This window comes from Chrysemys picta, chromosome 10, assembly GCF_011386835.1.
Source record: "Chrysemys picta bellii isolate R12L10 chromosome 10, ASM1138683v2, whole genome shotgun sequence".
Classification (NCBI taxonomy): domain Eukaryota; kingdom Metazoa; phylum Chordata; order Testudines; family Emydidae; genus Chrysemys; species Chrysemys picta.
The window spans coordinates 85,526,255-85,551,835 of NC_088800.1; the positions used below are offsets into that span (position 1 = coordinate 85,526,255).

The following is a 25,581-nucleotide window of genomic DNA, read 5'->3' on the forward strand; positions in this document are numbered from 1 at the left end:
CTCAGCTCAGAGAAACCCACGGGGAGGCTGAAACTTTAGATCCAGTAAATGGGGGAAAAACGTACTGTGGAGAGATACTGTCATTGGCATAAAGATGCTCTTCCTGCCTCCCCTTGTGAGTCAGCTGAAGGTATTCAATTGGAACACAATCACGGGCTTTGTGCAGGGCCTTCTGTGTTATCCAGCCACACTTATGGCAACTGCCAAGTCTTATTTATTAGGGGAAAATGAATAGGGGAGAGCAGCCATATGCCCTTGTTATCTAATTACTTTTACATTTCAAAGTGAATGTAATGCTGGTCAGATAGCTCTGGGAGGCTGAAGTCAAACTGTTTATCTCTAGGTCTGATGAGGATGAATTGATTTAAATCAAAGCTATTTTAATCAGGTTTTGCATTTGTACTTTTTAGTTATTTTCCTAAGGAAACTGGTTCCAAATTCTCATTGGTTGGTAATCCTTGAAACAAGCTGATTTGCAACTAAATATAGCCTTTACACCAAACTGGTGCTTCTTTTTGCTAACCAAGAGAATACAATAGATCTATCCACCTTTAAGATATTATACAGCTTAAGGTACATTTATTCAGATTCTTAATTTTTACATTTAAGAAGTTAAATTATGAATAATTTTTCTAGTGGTTTGTATGAATAGTCAAATTCAATTTAAAAGGACAAAACAGCATTTTTCAAAAAAATTAATAAAACTATCTTAAATGTGCTGGATACAGAAGAAAAATGTTTATCAAAATATTATTTAATAAATCAGTTTTAAGTGCAAAAGAAGTATCTGTAATTAGTGAATTGAACTGATGGTTTCTGGTCATCACATCCTTCAAGATTTTCGATCTAGTAGATCTCATCCTCCCATATTTAGTTTTTTCCCCATAGATTGGGGGAGAAAAACAAGCTTTTTAAACTGCCAATTGGTTTATAACTTTGAATGATCTAAGTCATTGCCCTGAACTAGTTGAATAAATTGAAATGAAGAAAACATTCTCTCTGCACCTGCAGAAGAGGCTATGGGGGTCAGAAGTTGATTTAGCACTTCAACAGACTCTGGTTCCAAGTGCTTAGCCAGTGACTTCCAGCAGTTCAGTGATTTGTCTCTTTAAAATTAGCAGCAAATAAGTACAGCTAAATATTATTTGTGTATTTAAATAGATTTAACAGACTATAGTAAGTTTAGGCCTCAACATAGATTAATTTCAAATTTAATTTTAAATAGATTTAAAAAAAATTATCACCCAGAGACTGATGCAGCACAGGTCATCGCAGTACAGATTTGCCCCAGCTATGTATCTCAGCTACTTTAATGAGCTTAGTCCAGTTCCCAGTGAAGAGGTACCTGCATTGCAAAGCTACCACCACTACCAATCACCCTCCCTGGCAGCCAAAGACAACAGGATCCATATGTTCTAGTACTTAGGTATACAGCTTTTCCTATTGGATGTCAGTTTTATAAGTTGACTGATACCAGGTATTTTGTGTATCCCGGTAGGGTTAGCTAGAGCTCAGAAATGTGGCCACATCAAGCCCAACCTCTATTATAATAAATGCTATGGGCTTCATCATGGCCCTATAGAGGGCCCTCTTTAAAGAGGATCTTACACAAGTAAGACTTTTGTACATCATACAACCACTAGTTTACCCAGGGATCTAGAAGAGTAATGCAGCAGTTTCCTTGTACTCCTAACAACCTGAGCAGGCTGTCTTGAATTTTCATAACAAGTTGGGATAAGGCTAAGTCTTACTGCAGGAGCAAGTCCAAGATGGCTGGTCATTGGGTTTTTCATTCCTTTTGAAGCACCTGGCCTGCTTCCCACATTGCTTCTCAATGTTTGATTGTGCAGGGGAGCAAAGAGGGCTTCACCCTTGTTATCTGGGACCCACTAGTTTGTTAGAAAGATAAAAAAAGGGAAACTGACAGTGGAGAGAGTTGTGCTTCTTCTCATTCTATTGTTACTTCTGTATGGCTTGAAAATTCAGAGAAGACAGGGTGAAGTTAATGTACTTGAAATCAAGGATACAAAGTGCTCTAGTGATACATAATTAAGAAAGCATGCCTACATTCTGCTACAGCCAGAGAGTTACCTGGCCACTTTTCTCATTCCTTTCAAGATTTAAAAGTAGTAAGAGGAAATAACTTCAGCACGTGCCGGCATTGTGAAATACCGTGGCACAATAACATGTTCCTTAAAGGAAGTAGCTTCAGCTCTGATGAAAAAAGAGTAGGCAGTGATGCAATTTAACCACACTGGTTAGTTCTGCAAGAGTAACTACTGACCAACATTGTAACACTTTCACTCTACCCTTCTTTCAAACAAGTTTATACCACATATATGCTGTCAGAGATAGAAAAGTCAAGTGAAATCGTTCACAAATTTTTCTAATTTATCTGAACAAAAAGGGGCAGGAACCTGCTTAGCCATACTGAGCAAGATATTTTGTTTGAAAATGCAAGAATGTGAAAATGCTACCCAGGTCATAGGCTTCTACAACCCACTCATTGCTGGATCTAGGTATTGAAAATGGAGAATAAGATTGAGTGAATATTAGTTCTAAAAAATAGAGTTAGCAATATAACAGCATATGTATTTCACCACTTTAGAGGCAATATTTCATGTTGTTGTAACATTACATGTAAACACAGAACAGACCACAGAAACAATGAGAAAAGCCAGAGGGAAAACAGGTTTGTAAGTTTAATGTAAATTCAAGTATAGTATTGACAACTCCAACAAAATTTATATGGAGACTCTTTAAGCATAATAAATGCTGTCACCAATACAGTTCCACAATACTTAGGGAAAGACAGAATGAATAGAGGTAATGGTGCCATTGTATAGGTGTAGTTCTCAACAGGGATAATGTGCAGCTGTTACATGGTTTAATACGACACTGATATTTACTCCTTTACTTAACATTTTCCTGAATCTCTATAGAATTTGATAAGTACAAGTCTCGAAAATAAATCAAAGAACATATTGTATCTGAAGTCTTCCCTAACTGCAGTAAACCCACTATGTCCAATTCTACATTAACTAGTGTCGAGAACAAATTCTACATGACACAGGCATTTCAGCTAGAAGCCTTTTGAGGCTTACAAAGGAGACATAATAAAGGGTAGAGATATGACTAATGCCTCTTGCACACGTCCAGAGTTACAGATGAATGCTGACATTAATTTATAACTAACCTTTTGTAAGTGTTTTTTCAGCTCATATCCTGGTAACACTGAAAGATATTATGAACTGCACAATTATTGCTGTATGAACAAGATGATACATTTACATGTTTCAAGTGTTTAAGTACGAGGAAATGGCACTAATACACTGCCAGACTTGTTCAAACTGAACAATGAGAGAGAAATTAAAACACAGACTTTCCTTCAATTACCAATAGAACTTCTGTGGAATAACGGAACACGCAATTTGCATATCTGATTACTTGAGTTATTTTTTAAACACAAAAGCTTAAAATATTCATTGTGGAGGTTAGTGCAGCAAGAACAAAAGCTATCTGGAGGCCTATTTTAAAGTTGCGAAGCAAAATAACCTGAGCATTCATTCTTACCTAGGCAAGTAGCTGGTGTCAGGCCCTCACACCAGCTCTGCAAGGAAGGTATTAACATCGGAAATGTAAAGGAAGCACCATGCTGTTCCAGTACTTAACCACTATTCCACACAAAATAAGCCCAGGGAGTAATATATAGACACCGTGTACTATACAGATTCCTCAAAGGAGCAGCAGATTTAGAGTTTACACAGCTGAAGCCCAGGCAAACATTTGTTTTGATATTGAGGGACTGGGGAGTTCTAAGGATGGGCACAACTATTTTTTTTTTTTTGTAATCGGTTGATATAATTCTTTCTTGCAAATGGTATTAATGTAGGACAGTTCTGTGTGATTACACTTACGGCATTATCTCATTAGTATGCAAGTGCCTTTAAAAATTAATCCTTAATAAAGAGTGAAGAACATTCCTCATATCCTTCCTTTTGGGAAACAAGATAAAGTCTCAATATATTATGTTTACTGTATACTTTAAATACATCTCTGATATATATTTAGTGTCAGTCAGGGTAATTACTTTATATACCACACATACTTTACATATAAATCCAATATTTGGACAAATACAACATACAGAAGATACCATTAATATACTTTGCATGTAGAACCGGTCCAGTTTGTATCACAACTGCAATTTATATGATCAAATACAGGACAGATATTTGAATTGCTCTCCCTTGAAGTTACACCTGCAATAGGCTGCACATCTAGAACAGGACCTGAGTAAGCATCAAGAATCCAGCATGGGACCAAATTCTAACTGAGCCAGCCTGTGCAAGCATAGGAGAAGAGAGCCATTAGACAGCTATACCAAAGAGTTAATTCCCTGAATAATCAAGTCTGAGCTACGGTTTGTCCATCAAAACATACCGCAAGGTTGGTTCGTTTTTTTAAATCTATTCTATTTTCCTTAACCCAGTCCAGCAAAACAATACCCTGACACCTCATATTGCAAACATTTGGATGTACTTGTTGGCTTTAAAAACCACAAGAAGACTGGGTTACACTATAATGCCCTCTTCATTTCAAAGTGCATTTTAAAAACAAGATTTGTAAACAAGATTATCGTAGGACTCAAATTGAAGGTTAAAAGCTAACCGTTTGCAATTGCAAGTGGTGTCACACTGCATGTGTGTATTAAAGTAATGAGTGGTGATATTAGCTACTGCCCTTCACTAACGTGGGTACCTTTTCAGGAGCTGGAGAGATTTTTGCTATTTTAATCCTCAAGTGCAGGAAGAAGGTCAGCTATACTATCAACATAGTAATCAGGAACCAGGCTTTTCCTGGTAGGGCAGTCACTCTCCTGGTGACCTTTGACTTCTTCCAGGGTAGTGACTCCAGTGAGAGTCAAAAGGGTGGTGAGGCCGCAGTTATTGCCCATAAGGATGTCTGTGTCCAGTCGATCTCCCACCATGATGGTACGAGCGGGATCGATCTTGAACTCGCTCGTCAAGCAGTCGAAAATGTATCGGCTGGGCTTGCCTATGATGAACGCCTCACGTTCTGCTGCCATCTCCACTGCTTTCACAAGACAGCCAGTCCCTAAAGGCAGAAGAGAAAAGTTAAGTGAAATATAGGACACGACTTGTGGTACCCAGATGAGCCAGTGCTGCACTGCATGGTACTTCAGAAGTGTAACCCCACAGTATTAAAGACCTAATAATGGGCAAGAGGCAGCTTGCCTGGTGCAGATTAAGGCAGAGTAGGGAAGTCCAACCCCTCCCTCTCATTTTATAAAATATTTTAATTTGCAATAACTAAAAGGGGGTTGCGGAGCTACCCCGCCAGCGAAGCCATGCAGAATGATTGCAGACCTCACGGCTGTGCCTGCATTCCACCAGATCCCCAGTCGGCTGCAAAGGGTGGGATGCTTGCATGTTACTGCAACAGAAGAGGGTTTAGAGTAAAGGTTTTTCTAGAAAATCCAGTTCTGTGACTGAACAGGCAGTGTTCCCTCAAATTTTTTACATCCACATGTGGAATGAATTTTGTTATGTGCACCAATATGGAGGTGATGTGTGACACATCACCTTCATATTGGTGTACATAACAAAATTTATGTGGTGGGGGTGGGGCCGAGTGATTCGGAGTGCGGGAGGCTGGGGCAGAGGTGCGTGAGGGCTCTGGCTGGGGTTGCGGGGTTTGGGGTGGGGCCGGGGATGAAGGGTTCAGGCTGCCCTGGGGCTGTGGTGGGGAGAGAGGACTCCCCCCAGCCCTTCCCCCTGGCTGCGGCTCGGAGCCCCTGCGCTGGGGCCAACGGGGAGGGGCGCCTCTCCCCGCGGCCCGGAGCCCCTGTGCGGGGCTTAATAGGCAGCAGTGCGGCAACGCAGCTTAGAGGGAACTTAGGCCACAAGTCAGCCAGGGTCAAACCCCTCAAGCTTCTCACATTCCAGAATACTCCAGATTTAGATTGCCTCATTTGCTCTGACTGGAATTGGAAAGATTCTACCTGTGTGTTCAACAATAGAGATCAGGCTGCTAGGGACCACTGGCCCCAACAGATCCAGGCTCCACTAGGGAACAGGGCAGCCCTGAACAATGGAGCCAGTGCGGTCCCCAACCACCTAGCATCAGAGTGCTGGTTTCTACATAGCTGTAATCAGTGGACTGTATCCAGGAAAGACACCTGTCCCCAAAACTTGTACTGGCATCGAGAGGCCCATATGCAAACAGCATAGGTGTCCCCCCACGTTCTTTAACAAAATACAGCAGAGGAGATTCAATTGAAGCATAAAGTCATACAAGCTGTAGGTACTGCCATCACATCCATACCTCTTGCAACAAAGAAAGAAGGGTGAAGAAACTAAATAAGAAGCTACAAAATGCGAAAGAGGGATGCATGTTGTTCAGGAAAGCACTTTTCACTCACAACAACTTGGGGGTGGGCTGGAGAGCAAAGGAGTTGATGCCAAGGCAAAGGGACATCTAGAGTAGGACCCACAAAGGGTCTTCCAGGGGAAGAATATGGAGAATAACTGAATGGCCCTTTCCTCATTCCAATGTTGGAGTGAAGTAGGCTGGATGTGCCACAGAGCTGTCTAACAGCTCTGAGCGTCAGCACATGACCTGGTCGAGGGGGTTACAGATGGGGCTCAGAAAAGTAACAGATGTGACATCAGGGGCCACAACATTGCCTGCCCAAGAAGACTGCAGACAGGCATGGAGCTGTGTGACAGCTGTGACCCAAGGGGGACAGCACATCACCTGGCCAAAGGGACTGTGGATGGGGCACAGAGCTGTGTGACAGCTGTGACCCAAGGGGGACAGCACATCACCTGGCCAAAGGGACTGTAGATGGGGCACAGAGCTGCGTGACAGCTGTGACCCAAGGGGGCCAGCATATCACCTGGCCAAGGGGACTGTAGATGGGGCACAGAGCTGTGTGACAGCTGTGACCCAAGGGGGCCAGCACATCACCTGGCCAAGGGGACTGTAGATGGGGCACAGAGCTGCGTGACAGCTGTGACCCAAGGGGGCCAGCACATCACCTGGCCAAAGGGACTGTGGATAGGGCACAGAGCTGTGTGACAGCTGTGACCCAAGGGGGCCAGCACATCACCTGGCCAAGGGGACTGTAGATGGGGCACAGAGCTGCGTGACAGCTGTGACCCAAGGGGGCCAGCACATCACCTGGCCAAGGGGACTGTAGATGGGGCACAGAGCTGTGTGACAGCTGTGACCCAAGGGGGCCAGCACATCACCTGGCCAAAGGGACTGTGGATGGGGCACAGAGCTGTGTGACAGCTGTGACCCAAGGGGGCCAGCACATCACCTGGCCAAGGGGACTGTAGATGGGGCACAGCGCTGCGTGACAGCTGTGACTCCAAGTACCAGTGCATTGGCCAGCCGAGGGGCTGCAGGGACCTGGCACTAAACTCACCATGGGGACATATTTTTGGTGCTATTTCAAGCCCCAACCACCCACGCAAGAAGCCATGTTCCAGGCCGAGGCCGAGGCCAGGGCCGACCCCCCTCCCCCGGGAGCGGCCTGAGGGACACATCGCGCCCCCCCCCGTCCCACGAGGAGCGGGACAGGAGGCCCGCCCCCCAGCCACGCACCGGGGATGGCGGCGCCGCCCTCCAGCGGCAGGCGGTGGTCGCGGTTGGTGCCCACCAGCAGGCAGTCGGGGCCGCCCCGCAGCAGGTAGCGCAGCGCCAGGCACAGCTTGGCGTAGCAGAAGTGCTCGTCGAAGCCCACCAGCACGGCGCGCACGGACGGATCCAGCGGCGCGCGGGTCCAGTCGGCGGGGCCGGGCCCGGGCAGGGCGGCGGGGCCGGGCCCCAGGTGCGGGACGCCGACGGCCCGCAGCTCGGCGCTGAGGGCGGGGCTGCCCAGCACGTAGGCGGCGGCGCCGGGCGGCAGGGCCTGGCTGAGGTAGCGGGCGGCGCAGTAGGCCGAGCCGAAGACCTGGCGGGGCTCGGCCGGGGGGAAGCCCAGGCGCCGCAGCTTCTCGGCGTAGGCGTCCCGCGTGCGGCTGCTGTTGTTGGTCACGTAGTAGAGGCGCTTGGCCCGGGCCTGCAGGCGGCTCAGCACGGCCGGCGCGCCCGCCACCGCCGCGTCGCCCCGCCACAGCACCCCGTCGCAGTCGAACAGCAGCGTGTCCGCCGCGCCCAGCACCTCCCGGGCCGCGGCCGGCTCCAGCCGCAGGCCCCGCCGCGCCGCGCGCTCCGCCATGGTCTGACTGACTGAGTGACTGACCCGCTCACCTCAGCCGGCCAGCGCGCGCGCTGGGCGCAGGCCCCCGCCCAGGCCGCCGGCTATTGGGTAGCCGGGCGCGGAGCCCCGCCCACGCGTCTGCCCATTGGGCAAAGTACCAAGGGAGCCCCGCCCCCGCCGTTGCTCGTTGGGGGAGCGGGCATGAAGTCCCGCCCACTCCGTAGTCCAATGGGTGACAGGCCCCATCACCTTGGTCATGTCGCACGGGGACCCGATCGTGCCGTAACCTATGCTGATCGGGCCCTCAGCCCCGCCCCTACATCTCATTGGGTAACACACCCTCTTCTCAGCCCATTGGCTACCCGAGCCCCGCCCCCTAGTTGCACCGGGCAGTAACTGGTCACCTGAGCGCTCAGGTTCACGAAGGGCACGGAGGGTCAGGGGTCAGTGGGGGATCATAGGGGTCAGAGGAGTGGTGGGTCAGAGCGCGGCCCCTGCGCGGGGCTCCTTACTCCCCCTCCCATTACCTGCCGAACCCCCGCTCCGCCCCTCCCCTTCCCTGTGGCATGCGGCCCGTTGTTATGACGACACGGCCGTAAAGCCGCCATCTTGGTGGTGCGGCGCGTTGCGACATGGAGGCCGTGATGGCAACGAGCGCAGGGCCGGCGGGGCTTACGGCAGCCGCGGCCGGGGAGCAGGAGGGGGCGGCGGCTGCCGCCTCCAGCCCGGCCCAGGCGCCCGCCGGCCCCACCGCCTTTCTCAGCCTCCCGGCGCCCTTCAGCGAGGAAGGTAACGGGCCTGGGGCGGGCCCGCTCCCCGCGCCGGGGCCTGAGGGGCGAGCGGCCTGCTGAGGGGGTGGCGCGCTCCGGGCCCCTCCCGGAGGCGGGGGCCCGGTCAGCGCTGGGCCCCCAGAGCGCCCCTGGCCCGCCCCGGCCTCAGCATCCCCGGGCCCCCGCTGGTGACTGGGGAGCCGCGAGGGACCAGGGTTGTGTCGGTTCGCTGGGCCCAGAGAGGGCGGCGAGGGGACCTGGCAACGCGCGGGCGAAGGAAGTTCGCAGTTGTTGAATGCGAAGGAATGGACATAGACGACTCGGACACCCTGTAGCCACTCAGGGCAGGGACTGGGGGTCTCCAGTGCGGCGGGGACCTTTGCTCGGGGGGCAGCTGCGGCCCCAAAAAGCAAATGGTGTTCTGCTGCGGGAGGATCGGGCTGGGGACTAAGCCAAAGGCTATGAGAATGGCTTGACCTGCTTCAGTGGGGTGGTCTCATATGGGCTATTCCAGGGGTTCTCAAACTGGGGGGCGGGACCCCTCAGGGGGTCGCGAGCTGTCAACCTCCACCCCAAACCCTGCTTTGCCTCCAGCATTTATAATGGTGTTAAATATATTAAAAAAAACTGTTTTTAGTTTATAAGGGGGGTCGCACTCAGAGACTTGCTGTGTGAAAGGGCAAAAAGTTTGAGAGCCGCTGGACTATTGCCTGCAGTCCTGGTCACCCATCTCCAAGAGGATGTTGCAGAATTAGATGGGATGCAGAGAAGGGTGATGGAAATGATGAGGGGCCTGGAAAAACTCTCATTGAAAAAGAGTGAAAAAAAAATGGGGGTAATTTCCCGTAGAAAGGAGGACATGATAAAAAAGTAGATAAAATGAGAAATGTTCTAGTAGGGGCAGATAGGGAACTTCAGTTCTCCCTGTCATACAACACAACAAGAGAATAGTCAATTAAAATTTAAAAATGGCTAATTCAAAACGGAAAAAGGAAATATTTTTTCAGGAAATTCATATTCATTGCAACAGGAAGCTGTTGCGGAAAAGAATTTAGCCAAATCCAAAAAAAGGACTGGACCTTTGTATGAATGACAGTGTCCAGAGTTACGTGAGTTAATGCTAACAACAAATTTGGAAGGGATATTAAACCTCATGCTTCATGGTGTAAACTAATCTCTAACTAGTAGAAATCTGGTTGAGAACTAATGCGGGGGGAGGGGATCATCTCACCTTTGCCTGCTGAGGTGTTCTTACACCTTCCTCTGAAGATCTGATGCTGGCCACAGTTAGGGATGGGATACTGAAGTAGCTGGATCTCAGGTCTGATCCAGTATGGCCATTGCTATGTTCCGAGAAATCAGCTCTAGACTCTAGGGCAGGGGTTCTCAGAATTTTGTACTGGTGACCCGTTTCACATAGCAAGCTTCTGAGTGTGACTCCCCCCCCCCCCCTTATACATTAATAGCACTTTTAAAAATATATTTAACACCATTATAAATGCTGGAGCCAAAGCGGAGTTTGGGCTGGAGGCTGACAGCTTGCGACCCCATGAGGGGTCCCAACCCCCAGTTTGAGAGCCCCTGCTCTAGGGCCTGGTCTACACTGGGGGGGGGAAGAGATCGATCTAAGTTACGCAACTTCAACTACGTGAATAATGTAGCTGAAGTCAACGTACTTAGATCGTACTTGTATCGACTTACTGTGGTGTCTTCACCGTGGTGAGTCGACTGCTGCCACTGCCGTCAACTCTGCCTGGGCCTCTCCCCAAGCTGGAGTACAGGCGTCGTCAGGAGAGTGCTTGGGGGTTGATTTAATTGATCCCCGCTGGATCGATCGCTGCCCGCCGATCTGGCTGAAGACATACCCTTAAAGTCCTCTTCTAAAGCCTGTCTCTTTGGTTTTATTTCCTGATTAAGGCTTCCTATCCCTTTCCAGGTTTCTTAGGCAGATAGTGAGGATTAGTGCTGATTGAGGGAGATGCTGTAATGGGCTATGTAGTAAGGCAGCTTTGTAAATTTTCACTCTCTTGGGGATGAGTAACTCCACTTTTGGGGGGGCAAGGAACATGTCACTAGATTTCTTTTTTAATATCATCCTCTGCTCTGTTGTCTGAGTTGGTAAATGTTCGTGATCCTTTTGCAAGACTGCACAGTGTTTATGTAACTTGTCTTCAAACTTGGAGCTCCTTATCTTGTTGCTGCTGGCTGTGACCTGTCCAACCCGTGTCCCTGTGATGCATAAATGCCACGGTGTTGCCCCTTAAGCAAATTAACATCACAGCCCTCTATAGACCCCAAAAGAAAATACTGCTGTAGGAGCAAAAATGTATCTAATGGGTAAACAGTCCTCATTCTTACACGCTCCAATTTCAACTTCCTCTCTTCATATTGTAGGAGATTTAGTAGACTGGGTGGCAAAGGGCTATTGTCATAGTCTTAAACACCGTGTATGTTAACTTCCAAATCTAATAATTTCTTACATTTTAAATTGCAGATGAAGATGATGTTCATAAGTGTGGTCGTTGTCATTCTGAGTTCACCTCTTTGGAAGAATTTGTACAACACAAATTACAAAAGATCTGTCAACGAACTCAAGAAGCCATTACTGCCACATCAACAAGTCTTCCTAGCCAAGAAGTACAAAAGGTGACAGCCATGTCTCAAAATAATTAGAACAATAATCTAACATAAGCGAACATCAGATACGATTTTAACTTTTCCTACTAAAACATCTGTTACAGGAGGTTGTTCCTTCTGTTGAGGAGTCCATAACTGTTGCTCATATAGTTGTTGAAGCATCTTCAATAGCAGAAGAAATCAGTAATGCATCTTCTATAGTAGGTAAGTTGCAAGGTCTTTATGTAACTGATGTTACTTTAGTAATCTATTATTTAGTCTATTGCCTTACTGTAAAGGTTAGTCAGATAGTTGCATTGTAAATTTGAGTTGTGCCCTCACTAGCTCTGTAAGAATTTGATTTCATAGTCAATACTGTATGGTGTCAGAGTTGTTTTAGCTTCACTCTGTTGTGTATATGGGGAGAAACAGAGTTTAGGTGCTTTTTAAGCAATGAAAATGTATACTAGTTTTCAGTTAATAGCTTCTTTTGCAAATTCCAGTTTTTAGGGAGTTATAACTTTAATACACACATCTTCTGGTCTGAAAATTGCTATGTGTACACTTCCTAAGAAAGCTTTGTGGATAGAAGTTCTCTAGTACATCACAAAAATGACCTTGACTCTTTTAGAAATAATTTGGATCTTCTGGAGTGAATTCTAAAATGGAGGCAAAAATTATAATTGAATAAACTTGTGTATGTAGGTCCTTGTTTGGCGATGTTAACTCTGCAACTGAATATGGTTTCTCATTAGAATTTTAGATTTTAGTTCAAATGAAGTCACATTAAATTATTAATCAATGTCCATAATAATTAGTAATGGAAATATTTTCTCTTGTTAAAATAAAGACTTTAATGTTTCTGAAACCTTACTTCCATTATTCATTTCTGCATGTATTCATTTTAGTAAATTGATAGGTCCTCTAGAAAAAACATAAATTACAAAATACTTTTTTCTATTGAAGCTGTACCCAGTTAGAAAGTTTTAAATGAACTCTTTCCCTGTCAGTTTTCCATTTAGTCCATAATCACTGCATCCCTGTCTAATGTGGTTTGGCAGAAGTACAACATTTTGTTTTAGTGTCTCCGCAGTGTAACTGATTTTGGCTTGCACTGTATTGCCTGTTTTCTGTACAAAATAAATCCATGCTGCAGGGGAATTGACCAGACCACCTAGTTACAGGTCCCTTCCAACTCAAATGTTTGTGGTATTTACTTTCAAAGGTTATGTGAGATGACATCTCTGCAGATTAAAGGCCTTGTTGACTAGTCTGGTGGTTGACAGTCTAACACATTGTCTCACATAGGGATCTGTGTGGGGCTCCTGAGCTCTGGGCTTGGTAGAACTAAGGAGGGAGCATGCTAAATCTCCACAACTATCATGATGAGTGGAAATCCTGCAAGGCACCTTTCCAACTCTAACTTGAGTATATTTATTATGTATTTTATTTAGATTTAAAACTCCACTTCAAAGAACATCCATCCTGAGCTCTAACACCTTTAGCATGACTTTGAAAACGCAATAAAGAGTTCCATAATCAGTCAATATTGACTTTGGCATATACCATTTGTGTTTGGTCACCTGCTTCTCTTTTCTTTCCACGACTTGATATCCTAAAAGATTGACTCCATTGAGTCATGTGAACCTGAGTTATGTAAAGAATGTAGCTGTCTTCATATCATTTTCCCAGGTAGTGGGCACATCAAAGAAGTCATTGTCACAGGAGAACAAGTTTTTGAAAACCCAAATGGCCAGATTGATGGTGAGATCACTGAAGGGCAGGGCAGTCCCGATGACATGGAACAAGATGGCTCCACAGAGCTGATCAGGGTTAAGCTGCTGGTTAATAAAGAAGGTCGATATGTGTGTGAGTTATGCCACAAGACGTTTAAAACAGTAAGTTATGGAGCTGGTAGCTTTACAATCTACTTTTGTAATGTTCATATTATCAAATCTTTTAGCACAGTTGTGCATCATGATCTCTTCAGACTTGATAGAAAACTCATTTCCTAATACATTATCTTATTTGGAGATTGACCTCATTTCAAAACTCGTGCCAGTCAGTCAAATCGGACATTCGTGATAAAGCTTTAATTGCTGTCTAAAAGGAACTGCCATACTCGATCACACCAGTGGACTATTATCTTTATCTGGTACCCTGTCTCTGATAGTGGCCAGTGAGGAAAGTGTGAAACCTCTATAATGGACAATCATGGAATAATCTGCAGGTGAAGCTGCTTCTTAACTGTAGTAATTGGCTTAAGCCCTGAAGCAGGAAGGCTTATATAACTTATGTAGTTTTGCATTAGGCTGTATTCCAACATGTCCATTATCTTCACTTGTAAATTTAATAATACAAGCACTTCTTTAATCCTGGTAATGGCTGGAACTTTGTGCTTTTTGTCAACATTCTAGCAGTTCTACAGTTACATTTTTGATTAATAGTGTGAGTGTTCTTGAATGTCTTTGATTTTGTTGAAATGTAAAACAATTAATAAAGGAGCATTTCTACCAATTTTTTAAAAATCAACTCATTTTCTAGGCCAGTATCCTTAAAGCTCACATGATCACTCATAGTAGCAGGAAGGACTATGAATGTAAATTATGTGGAACATCATTTAGGACAAAGGGGTCTCTCATTCGACACCACCGGCGTCACACAGGTAAGATGCTCTCTGTTTTAGTATAGTGGTTCCTAATTGCTGGACTGGGCTGTACTTGGCTCCTCCATCTTGCCTTAAGTGATGAGCTGAAATGCTCCACTGTTTTCCACCATGCACTGAGCTGAATGCAGTCTAAATCCCGTGGTGTTGGGGCTGCTCAGAATCCCTGTTTCAAAAACTCTTGCCGTTGCAGATAGTGCATGTAATTGGATGGAAGGTAGTGGGCAAAGGCAATTAAACTTGCTCCAAAAGGTTGGGAAGAGCTGTATTCAAAGTATGTTTGATCAAGTGAAAACTCTTGGATGGTGTTAATAGAATTTGTTTGATGTAATGATTCATGCTTTCTCTTACTTTGTCAAGATGAGCGACCTTACAAATGCAAGAAGTGTGGGAAAAGCTTCAGGGAATCAGGAGCTTTGACACGGCATCTGAAATCTTTGACACCTTGCACCGAAAAAATCCGTTTCAACATGAGCAAAGAAATAGTTGTTAGCAAAGATGAATTGCCAACAGGTCAGTGAAATAGCAAATGTATGTCATGCATCAAACAAAGTGTAGGTCACGTGACATTCCTGGCATTCAAATGACATTTTCCTCCATATTTTGTGTGTGTGTGTATGTGTAGTGTAGTGTGTGGCATCTGGCTCCCATTCTCTAGAAAGAAACAACTACCTCTGGACAGGTAGCCAACCTGTCAATCCAGAGTGATCATGGACAGAGGCATGCCATGGATGAGTAAATACGGATCATAGATTGAACGATTTATTTGAGGATCTGGCACCAAGACCATTATAATCACAAAATTGACATGGAAATCAGTGTTGAAATTTATCTATCTGCAAAATGCTGGATGTCATTGTATGGAACAATGCTTGAAAAGGATTACACATGGTAAATGCAAAAAAGCAGTCCTTCAGCCAGAGGTTAATATGTCTAGATACACACTGAAGTAGAATTAAGTCAAGTGGCTGTAAATAGGGTTTAGCTTCACACTCAGAACTAGACTGGTTGTTTAATCCTGTGCTTCTTTTCTTGAAGAATCTTGTAGTTCAAACACAGAGGCTGTTTCACCTATAGCAAGCGAATCCATTGAGACTCCTGTGATTCACCTATTAACAGATGCAAAAGGCAATGTCCTGCACGAAGTCCATGTCCAAATGCAGGAGCTTCCTGTTGTTGATGCAAAATCCTTGGATCAAGAGGTGAGTGTTTGTTTCTGTTGGATACCCTTCACATATTTTATGCAAAGAAGCAGAATTGCTATTCCTTGGTCGGGGCTCTTGAGTTGGAAGGCAGCATTGCTCATTTAAATTCCCCTTACCATCAGTTCCAAGGACACGCTCAAATGGAGAGGACTTACTCAGGAAGGTCTGCACAGGGCTTGTATAGACTAATTTTAATTCTGTTGTGTTCAGTAGCTACCTTTCCTGTAGAACTTCAGTTCCAACACTAGATGGCAAACATTTTAAACTCATTTGAAAATAACACACAGCTCATGCTGCTGACTGGTTCTTTACAGGACTGACAATGGTAGGGCATCTGGTTGTCAATATATTCTCTTGCTTGGGGAGAAACAAAAGTCTGTGGTGCTACTAATGTCTTATTTACTAACATCTTAACTTTGATGTGACTATAAACTTAAAAGAAGCTAATAAGCCAGGTGTAAATAAGGGTGAGGATGCTTTTCCTGTCCAGGCTGTGAAACTGATCTCAAAAGCACATAGGAAAATAGCCTGCAAGTTCAGAGAAAATAAATGGCTGTGTAGGTTACCTGAAAAGGCCATACTAGAGCATCTGGTAGTGGAGTTCAGTCTCTGTTGTAAAATCGAAGTGATCTGTCATGTATCTGTATGGGATCAGTGATGTCTGGTATTATACTTGAGTGACCTAAAATGGCCATATTTTATGGCCACTCCCTGAGGTTAGACTCCAAGTGAAGGGCTAGAAAGTATCCCTTCAACTCCAGTTTCTCAAGCTCTAGGACTTCTCCAAAGCAGACACATCTCTTTTGCTTTCTGGTATCTGAGATCACAGAACCGGTCACCCTGGTGACAAGCACTGGAATACAGAGAGTTCTGTTGTCTAAAAGGCTGACTTCAAATCTGCTGTTGTTATCTATTTGACTTTCTTTAGCCATCAAATCCCAAGGAACTACCATGTGAATGGGAAGTGAACAATGAGAATTTGCTGAGGCAGGCCATGAGGAATTCTGGGATTGTGATAGAAAAAGTCACTGTGGAGGAGATGCAAAAATCAGATGAACCTGGTGTGGCTGCTACAGAAGAACTAGAAAACGAAGAGATGGAAGCGGAAGAAGAGCAGTGTGGGGAACAGTGTGTTGAAGTAGAGCAAGTAGAGACTGTATGTTTGCATCATGCGCTTTTATCATTTAGCTTATATTTTCTTTTCTATAGGAAGTACATGGGCTGTTAGGAATCACATGTGATCACCTTAGGCATTGGCTTCAGTGTATCTACACTTCTAATATTTGTGCACTATGTATCAGCATAGTGACCAGCAGAGTGTAATATTTTTTGTGCATTAGAACTTGCAGTGTCAGCACCATCTGCTTCTTTGATAACTTGATTTTTCTTGTGTTTAAATCAAAGCGCATTTAGCTTAGTGCCTTTTCCATACAGAATTCTTATATTATGATATTTAATTTCAATAGACAGATACAGAAACAAACGGATACAAAAGTTATGTTTGCCCTCACTGTAGTGAAGTCTTCAGTGGGTCTGTTTCCCTTGAAATACACATCAAAGGACATTTAGGTAAGCCTACTGCACATGCTGTTCTCTAAAATTTACATATCTGAACTCTTTGTGTAGCATTTGTTGTGCAAACTTTATCCCACAACTGCATGCAGATTCAATTAGCGTTTAAAACACTAACGGAGAAATTAAGGTCAGAACAACTGAGAAGAGACTTCCCCTGAGATCTGAAAGTGATGTAAAATCTAGGTTAAAAAATGCAAAAGCAGCTCCATATTTCAGGAGCTGCAGAGGTGAAGGCTTTTGCACTAGTGGGGGGAAGTCTGTGTGGAAGGAACATGAGAGCTGGATTCTAGATGAGCAGGGAAAAGATTGAAGAGAGACCAGATCTGTGAGTGGCTGGAACAGCTCCTTGACATGCTTTAAAAGCAAACAAGTACAATTTTGAGCTGGATCCTGTAAGAATAGGCAGCTAATAGAATTATGAGAGAATGGAGCAGACCCCATATTTATTATCCATTGTTAATGCTTATATTGGAAAAATCATTCGCTCTCTTCGCCACTAGACTCCAAGGAGGGTACAAGAATGGCCTTCTGCATAAAGTCTTTCATTTTAGCCACATAAAAGGTACAGCACAGTTAGCACCAGGACAAATGTTCACGCTACATGCCTGCACATTGCCTTGCTGTGGAGGGAGTGCTACTAAAGATGGGGGGACAGATGGACTTCAGTCGTCTTGGCTCTGATGCCGCTGACAAGTGCGAATTGTGGTGATCTTTGATGTGGGCAGAAATACTGGGAACTGGTTTGAGACAAGACCTGTTTCATGTAAGACACAAAAGAGCCATTCGATAGTACCAACAGAGCCATTATCAACCTGGTCTTTGAACCAGGGCTTTGAAGGGGAGAAGCACCACATCATCTTACATTAACTCCTCTGTGCCATCTAGTCCCTCTGGTCAGACATGCTATAACAACGTTATTACTTTGGTGCAATAACAGTTTCAGAATTCCTTTGTGCTGCTGTTGCCTATGGTCTAAAATATGTCTCCCTCTAGGTTACAAAGTGTTCAAATGCGAGGAGTGTGGTAAAGAGTTCATGAAAGGCTACCTGTTGAAAAAGCACCAGGAAGTGCATGTCAATGAGCGGCGCTTCCGTTGTGGTGAGTGTGGCAAACTCTACAAGACCATCGCGCATGTGAAGGGACACAAGAGGGTGCACTCAGATGAGCGGCCATATTCCTGTCCAAAGTGTGGCAAGAGATACAAAACAAAGGTAGGTGCCTCTTTCCAAAACACACTTGCCTGCAGATCTTTCCTCTCCATAGTCATGCTCTGTGGAAAGTTAACAGGCTTTGTCTAACAGGGAACTGACAAACGCTTTAAAAAAAATTGTAAAATTGTTTTAAGATCCGGTGATACAATAATGAGGGGCTTACAGTGAGGGGTAAGACTCAAACAAGCTTTGGAGAAAATTCCCTCCTGTTCTGGATGGACTGCCTGTGCTGCAGGGGATTGGTAAGGCAAATAGTTTAGCAGGTTGGGGGGGGGTGGGGAATTAGTCATTATGTGAACTGACTTTTTCTTTGCCAAATATGACAGTTAAAAGATATCAGTTGCTATGTACAAGCATGAGCTAATCACCTCTGGGGAATGAAGTTTGCCTTCAGAAACGGTACGATGCAGTTACCTCTGAAGTGCTAGGCATAGGCTGCGGTTAGCACACTGAACCAACGTCAGCCTCACAGACATTCTGTAATGGACTCCTCATGCACTGTAGGGAATGCAGTTTTGGTCTGTTTTATTTTAGTTAGCCATCTTCAGCTGTTCCAGGAGAACTAAAGGATCCTGGACTCTACCATTAGATACAATGGCCTTGCAGTTCATCTCTAAGTAGGGAAATAGTGGGACCTGTTTCCCTGTTCAGGAATAATCTGTAGTACCTGTGGCAGAGGATTATTCCTGCCTTGGTGGCAAGAAAAGCTCAAAGGGGTGTCTGCTCCAAAGTCAGAGCTATAATACTCCCTGGGAGAGGCTGTTTAAGTGGTTTGTTCCTATCACTCTTCCATCGTATCCACTTTCTGCTGCAGAATGCCCAGCAGGTTCATTTCCGCACTCACTTGGAAGAGAAGCCCTACATCTGCCAGTTCTGCAACCGGGGCTTTCGGGAGAAGGGCTCGTTGGTTCGTCACATCCGTCACCACACAGGCGAAAAGCCATACAAATGTTACAAGTGTGGACGTGGGTTCGCAGAGCATGGCACTCTTAACAGGCACTTAAAAACCAAAGGTGAGATAGGGAGGCATCTGTCTATGGTGGGATTCTCTTGTGGCTTAATTTGGACCACCTGCCCTGCTATGGCTGAATCTTAGTGATCATTTTGTAAGAATCTGTGTAAACAGTAAACTTCTCAGATCTGTGTGACAGCAAGGCCTGCTCAAGTCACACTAAGCAAATTCAGTGGCTGATAGACCAGTCTTGTTTGAATGGGCTCTAGCTGCCTTTCCCATAAGCTGTTGATTGTTTCCCTGCAGTTGAGTGGCATTAAAAGCTGCAACATTTATTCTTTAAACTGTTAAACAAATCCCTTCTACATTCACCCTTCCAGCCAAAAGCAATTCTGATCAGTAAGAGAACTGGTTTATGGATAACAAGATCGGGTCCATTCATCTAGTAGAATGATAACGAAAAGTGGAAATCAGTGAAATCAAAATCATTGATGTGTTAAGTCTGACCGAGGCAAAAACATTGAGTTATCTGCGTTTCAAACTCCAGCTTCCATGATCTGTAAAATGCAGTGTTTGGAAGGGGAGAGAGCCTCTCTCCCATGCAGTTTCCACCCTGAATCTCACAATATGGGTTTGGCTATTTTGTCCTGTAATTGTTACATTCTCTAAGGCTTTAGGTGAGGCCAGAAAAAACAGGTGTCTTCATAAACTAATGCAAGTTCACCTGCCTCCCAACAGAAAAAGGATTAAAACACAATAGAAGTGCCAGGTGCCAACAGTTGCTTACATTTTGTGTTCTGTAAAATTAAATGCGGCAGGTAACTACTCTACATTTGTTTTTGGTTTCTTGACAAGTGAAATTGTCCATTATCTTACTGCCTTTTTCTGTGAAATGCCACAAAGGGGTGTGCTGTGTCTAGTTGAAGCTGCTATGGTCTGCTGGGCAAATACTAATATTCAGAACACTTGCAAATAAATATTGACGTGGTTGATGGGATCAGCACCCATTGAGAGACACTACTTGTTGTTATCTATACTAAATGTGTTCTAAAATCATGTTGGCACGTAATGCTTCTAGAGAATAGTTACAGCTTTGCTAGGAATATAAATATGCTGAATTGTATGCTGGTACAATGGCCTGGCTGCTTATGAGGGATGTCAAGGAATCTTGGGTCTATTTTCAGGGGTGAAAGTAACATTAAGCACTTACTGGTATGGAGGCCTGGCTCTGGGCCCCCAAAAGGGGCAGGGCAGGGGGTCAGCCTCACCCAGCCGTGCTGTCTGGCCCCATGCCGCCTGGGGCTCTGGCTGCTCCTGCAAGCCCTGGGCCCTTTTAAATCGCTGGGCCCGGGGCAGCTGCCCCTTTCCCCCTGTTGGCGGTGGCCCAGGAGGGGGCAAAAGTGACAATGACAAAGCACTGCCATGGCAAAGGACCCTCCTTAAATGTCATTGCCCCTTCCCCCCACCCCGTTGGCAGCCGTGCCTATGCCCCTTCCCCCCACCCCGTTGGCAGCCGTGCCTATAGGGTCCCTACCGGCAGGACTGCTGATAGGGTGGGGCAAAAGGGGCAGCAATGTTAAAGCGCTGCCACAGTAGCGCTTTAACATCAGCTGCGTCACAGGCTGGTACCGGCGGCCACTTCTTACTGGCCCACTTTCACCCGTCTATTCTTACACACTTAGGACTTTGAAAGTCTTGCCCACTATTTGATTTAAGCACTCAAACGCTTATATTCCTAGTAATTCCATTGTATTATTGGTTAAAGTTGAGGCTGGATTCTAGTCTCCAATGTAGCAAGTCTTCTTGGAGCCTAAAGCTTGGGTGTAGGGAGGAAGATTAACTGCTGATAGCTTCCGCTCAGCAGTATCCCATAGTGTCTCCTTAGGTTGACACAATATTAGGTGGGACCTAGCATTTGATTCTGGGTATGAAAATCCTTGTTTCTCCTCACATTCCTGAAACGTTCAGGTGGCTGCCTTCTTGCATTGAAAGAGGTTGAAGATGTGATGGTTTCTGAGGAAAGTCAATCAGCTGACAACTTAGCGGCAACAGTTATTTCTGAAGATCCTCATACTGTTCTAGTAGAATTTTCTTCAGTGGTGGCAGATACTCAGGAATACATCATTGAGGTAATAAACCACTATACCAGGCTGGTAGTAACAAGTGGATAAGGAAGGGGAGACGGGAAGAAGGGCTTGTGTTCCACTGAAACCTGTGCTGTAACTAAATGTGCATTGCTCACCTGTAATGCAATAAAGAGGGGGAGAAGAGTCCATCAGTCCCCAGGGTGCTATGGTGAAAGGATGCTGAGTCTCTGCTAAGAGGGGCGCACCCTGCATCACTTCTGAGTAACTCGTGTTAATAGGGCCTGGCAGGAACTACATCCAGCTGCCTCCTGGAGAAATACAGGTCGTAGCAGCAGAGGGAGAACAGGAAGAATGGTGTGGGAGGGAGCCCATGCTCCTGGGGTGACGCTTCTCACAAACAGGATCCATTATAGCATTCTTTAGCAATCTTTTGCTTTGTCTCTTTCCAGACTGCTACTGAAGACATGGAGACCAGTGAAGCTACTGAAATAATAGAGGGAACCAGACATGAGGTAGGCTGCCAGTTTTGATGCTCCTTTCGGACCCTACTGTTAAGATGAACATACAGTGCCTGAAAGCCACACTAAGTATACCAAAACCCAGCTAGCTCTCCTTCTCTCTCTCTCTCCCCCCCAATCTGTAGTTTTGCAGACTGGGCTTTATGACCCAGCACAAAATAGTGTACATATTGGATAAGTGGCGACTTCACATTTTCATTAAGATCTTACGGTGTTACTTACTGTTCTCTTAAGAATGTCACCACGTGTACTAAAACAAAAAAAATCGTAGTTGGAATGAAGGGAGTCGAATGGTTAAATTTGATTCAATTCTGGTTGGAATCATCAATATTTAACTCTGCAGTTTGGTTCCAGTTCAAATACTAACATAAAATGATAGCTGAACTTGTTACTGAACTACTTTGAAGTTGTTTGAAGCAGTTCAGATATGTTTCCTGTAGATTAATGTCTCACACTTATGCTTGCACTGTAACTCCTAGCAAAAGAATACAATATTTTTCACTGTAGAAAATTTTTTAAACCAGTTATTTGCACTCACTAGTACAACATCCTCCAGACCTCTCTCAGTCATATTTGACTGTTAAGGTTACAAAAGCTGGGACTAAACAGGGAATAGATCACTTGATTCCCTGTTCTGTTCATTCCCTCTGGGGCACCTGGCATTGGCCACTGCTGGAAGACAGGATACTGGGCTAGATGGACCTTTGGTCTGACCCAGTAGGGCCATTCTTATGTTATGTACAAAATGAATTTCAGGCCAGAAAACATCCTTTCTACACTGACTTGCATAGGAGGAACAAGCATTCCGCGGTAGGTGGTTGAGGTGTTCTGGAAGTTGTAGTTCTTTCCCATAACTAGTCCTATCAATACCAGAACCCTTCTCTCCTATTCTTCTCTTCCACTGGCTTCCTGGGAAGTGCAGTGTCTCTGCCTCCCACCCTCTCTCTAGGTTTGGAAGAGAGAGAGAGAGAGAGAGAGAGAGAGAGAGAGACGTACCCTTCCTTAGCACTCCCAAAAGACTACAGAGACGTCCCTCAGCATTTGATTACCAAACCTGCTTGGAATGAGTTACCAGTTTAGGGTTTTTTTTGGGTTCAGTTCCAGTTCACTCAAAAAACCTCTGAATCAGTGTTCAGGTTTGGGTCAGCTCCCTGGTTGGAACTGCAAAGTTAAAGTGAGAGGTTGGCTAGTCTCCTGCTGGACACATCAGAAACAATTGTGGTTCATCTTTCTTAAGTTCTTAGACTGAGGCCATCATTCTGGTATTTAAAAACCTGGAATGTGTGACATCCTCAGGCTAGTTTTAAACAGTTTTTAAAAATAACTTGTCTTGACTTCATTATACAAACTGCTTTCTCAAATACCAGCAGTTCTCTAGTGAGATGAGATGTGATGTACTCCAGCTATCTCACTCACTAAGATGCCATACCTTCAATAAATATTTGAATTCATCTGAACCTATTTAATTGTTTGTATTACCTCACTAAAAACCTACTAGACTGCAGTTACAGTTGTAGCAGGGCAGTAGTAAGCACAATACACTGAACAAGAGGAATTGTTGGATTATTAATGATAAAAAAATTAAATAACTTTTTTCTTAACTTAGGTTGACAGTCACATTATGAAGGTCGTGCAGCAAATAGTAAATCAAGCAAACTCTGGCCACCAGATCATCGTGCAGAATGTTACAGTGGCAGAAAACTCTGAAGTAACTACTGACACTGCAGACACTATCACCATAGCAACACCAGAAAGTCTTACAGAGCAGGTTGCCATGACGCTGGCTTCGGCAATTGGCGAAGGAGCCGTACTGACGACAGAGGGTAGCATTGAGACAGAAGAAGCAACTGTGACAATGGTTGCATCAGAGGATATTGAAATAATGGAGCACGTAGGAGAGTTTGTGATAGCCTCCCAGGAAGGGGAAGTGGAAGTTCAGACAGTGATTGTCTAGGGGCCAACACATAGTGAATGGCAGACGTTAAAGCAGTGGTGGGCAACCAGCGCCCCATTAGGGTAATCCGCTGGCAGGCCGCGAGACAGTTCATTTACGTTGACTGTCCGTGGTTCGCCATTCCCAGCCAATGGGAGCTGCGGGAAGTGACACCCAGCATGTCCCTGTGGCTTCCCGCAGCTCCCATTGGCTGGGAACAGCGAACCATGGACAGTCAATGTAAACGAACTGTCTCACAGCCCACCAGCAGATTACCCTGACAGGCCGCAGGTTGCCCACCACTGCCTTAGAAACAAGTGTTTTTCCACCAGGGCAGGAAACAGGCTCAATCAGCACTAAAAGTTTGCTATTCCAGTTGCTTGGGAGCAGGAGAGAAACTCGTTAAAAATATATAAGGCAACACTTTATAAACGGAAAGTGGTATAAATTAAGACATCATACATCTTTGTTTTAAAATGAAAATGCCAGTACTATAATGACCTCTGCCTAGCTTTAAGGTGCAATAAGTGACTAACAGTCTTAATTCAGACCGTCTAACTTTTTGTACAGCTGCCTCCAATAAAGGAATATCCTTTGCAAAGCATTTACCTCAAACCATGGGACAGTAGTGTTCTGGTATTTAAGTCTCAACTTAAATGGAAGCTGTCTTGCTCTGAGAGAACCAGATTCATAAATAACTGAAGAGTTTCTGGGCAAATTTACCACTGATGAAAGACCATGGTTTCATGCCTTCCAACCACACTACTTTAATCCTCATAAGGCATAGTAATGTAGGTTTATCTCTCTCACAGACAATAGCCTTTTATATAAAGAACTCTGACAGAATGCATCATATCCTTGCAATGCTCCACAGGTGGCTACTCAGAGCTAATCTTTTCATGTGTGAAGCCATATTGTACAAGATTTTTTTAACCATATACAGATTTTTACTTGCAGATTGTAAATAGAATACATTTTTTAAAAAATAAAATATTTAAAGTTCTATATAGTTCTAGTATGTCTCCTCTAGTGAACTGATCACCAGAACTACCCTGAAGAATCTCTGCAAGGAGAAGGGGACATTTCCCCCCCTAAATGTACAACTTTAAAAAAAATATTCACTGAGGGTGATTTGAACTTGTCTTCAACTTAGTGCCTGAAGTCTTGGTGGCACAATCCCTCATAGGTTATGAGGTTTCAAACAAAACTAGGCCTTCAGAAGGCCACCTCCTGTTTTATTCACTCCTCCCCCCAGGGTAATTAGCTTAACGTTCTAGACCCTATGGCTCAGATCCACAATGGTATTTAGACTCCTAACTTCCATTGAAACCCATGGAAGTAAATATCTTTGTGGAGCTGGGCCTGGGTTCCTTTGTATAACCCTAGCCCAACCAAGGGCAGTGCAGTCTTCCCCCTACCACTTTTAACCAACCTGTAATTTGACCTATTATGGCTCCAGGGATTAAAAAAAAAGGGCAAAAAGTGGGTTAATGGACTTAAAATGGGGCTTAGACCTGTACCTGTCATCCTCTCACTGCCACTCAAGGTGAGCTTGGGATGAAGACAAGTGACTCATGAATAATTAAATATGTGCCCATCCACCCAGCTTATATCATGCATCAACTCTGCCAGAATTCAAGTTTCTTGAGTTTTACAACATGAATTCCACACTCATTTTGGGACTCTGCAATAGTAATGGTGGCTAAGTAGCCACAATTCCAAAGCCTCAGAGAAGATTTAAAACAAAACAAAAAACATGCATACTTTTCTATAGGAAAGTCCTATATTTACATATGCAAGCAACTAGACCTAAATT

The 25,581-nt window shown here is 44.7% G+C and overlaps 2 protein-coding genes across 2 annotated transcripts; one reads left to right on the forward strand and one right to left on the reverse strand.

Moving 5' to 3' along the window:
• Positions 1–2,678: 2,678 nt before the first annotated feature.
• PGP (phosphoglycolate phosphatase) lies at positions 2,679–8,322 on the reverse strand. The gene is made up of 2 exons (XM_005289173.4): positions 7,636–8,322; positions 2,679–5,118 (listed from the first exon to the last, which is right to left on the reverse strand). Exons 1-2 carry the CDS (start codon positions 8,249–8,251, stop codon positions 4,793–4,795), a joined length of 942 nt encoding a protein of 313 aa, XP_005289230.1. The 5' UTR covers positions 8,252–8,322; the 3' UTR covers positions 2,679–4,792.
• Positions 8,323–8,766: 444 nt separating this feature from the next.
• E4F1 (E4F transcription factor 1) lies at positions 8,767–24,380 on the forward strand. The gene is made up of 14 exons (XM_008164859.4): positions 8,767–9,022; positions 11,498–11,649; positions 11,745–11,844; positions 13,312–13,517; positions 14,164–14,284; positions 14,645–14,797; positions 15,323–15,486; positions 16,418–16,645; positions 16,956–17,058; positions 18,058–18,275; positions 19,090–19,288; positions 21,196–21,356; positions 21,764–21,826; positions 23,439–24,380. The coding sequence occupies exons 1-14, from the start codon at positions 8,866–8,868 to the stop codon at positions 23,784–23,786; spliced, it is 2,373 nt and encodes a 790-aa protein (XP_008163081.2). The 5' UTR covers positions 8,767–8,865; the 3' UTR covers positions 23,787–24,380.
• Positions 24,381–25,581: the final 1,201 nt, after the last annotated feature.

Coding starts and splice junctions, on each gene's coding strand:
- E4F1 (XM_008164859.4), top strand. CDS start 8,866: ATGGAGGCCGTGATGGCAACGAGCGCAGGGCCGGCGGGGCTTACGGCA. Junction 11,650..11,744: donor CTAGCCAAGAAGTACAAAAG/GTGACAGCCATG, acceptor CATCTGTTACAG/GAGGTTGTTCCTTCTGTTGA. Junction 17,059..18,057: donor ACACATCAAAGGACATTTAG/GTAAGCCTACTG, acceptor GTCTCCCTCTAG/GTTACAAAGTGTTCAAATGC.
- PGP (XM_005289173.4), bottom strand. CDS start 8,251: ATGGCGGAGCGCGCGGCGCGGCGGGGCCTGCGGCTGGAGCCGGCCGCG. Junction 5,119..7,635: donor GGGCGGCGCCGCCATCCCCG/GTGCGTGGCTGG, acceptor TTCTGCCTTTAG/GGACTGGCTGTCTTGTGAAA.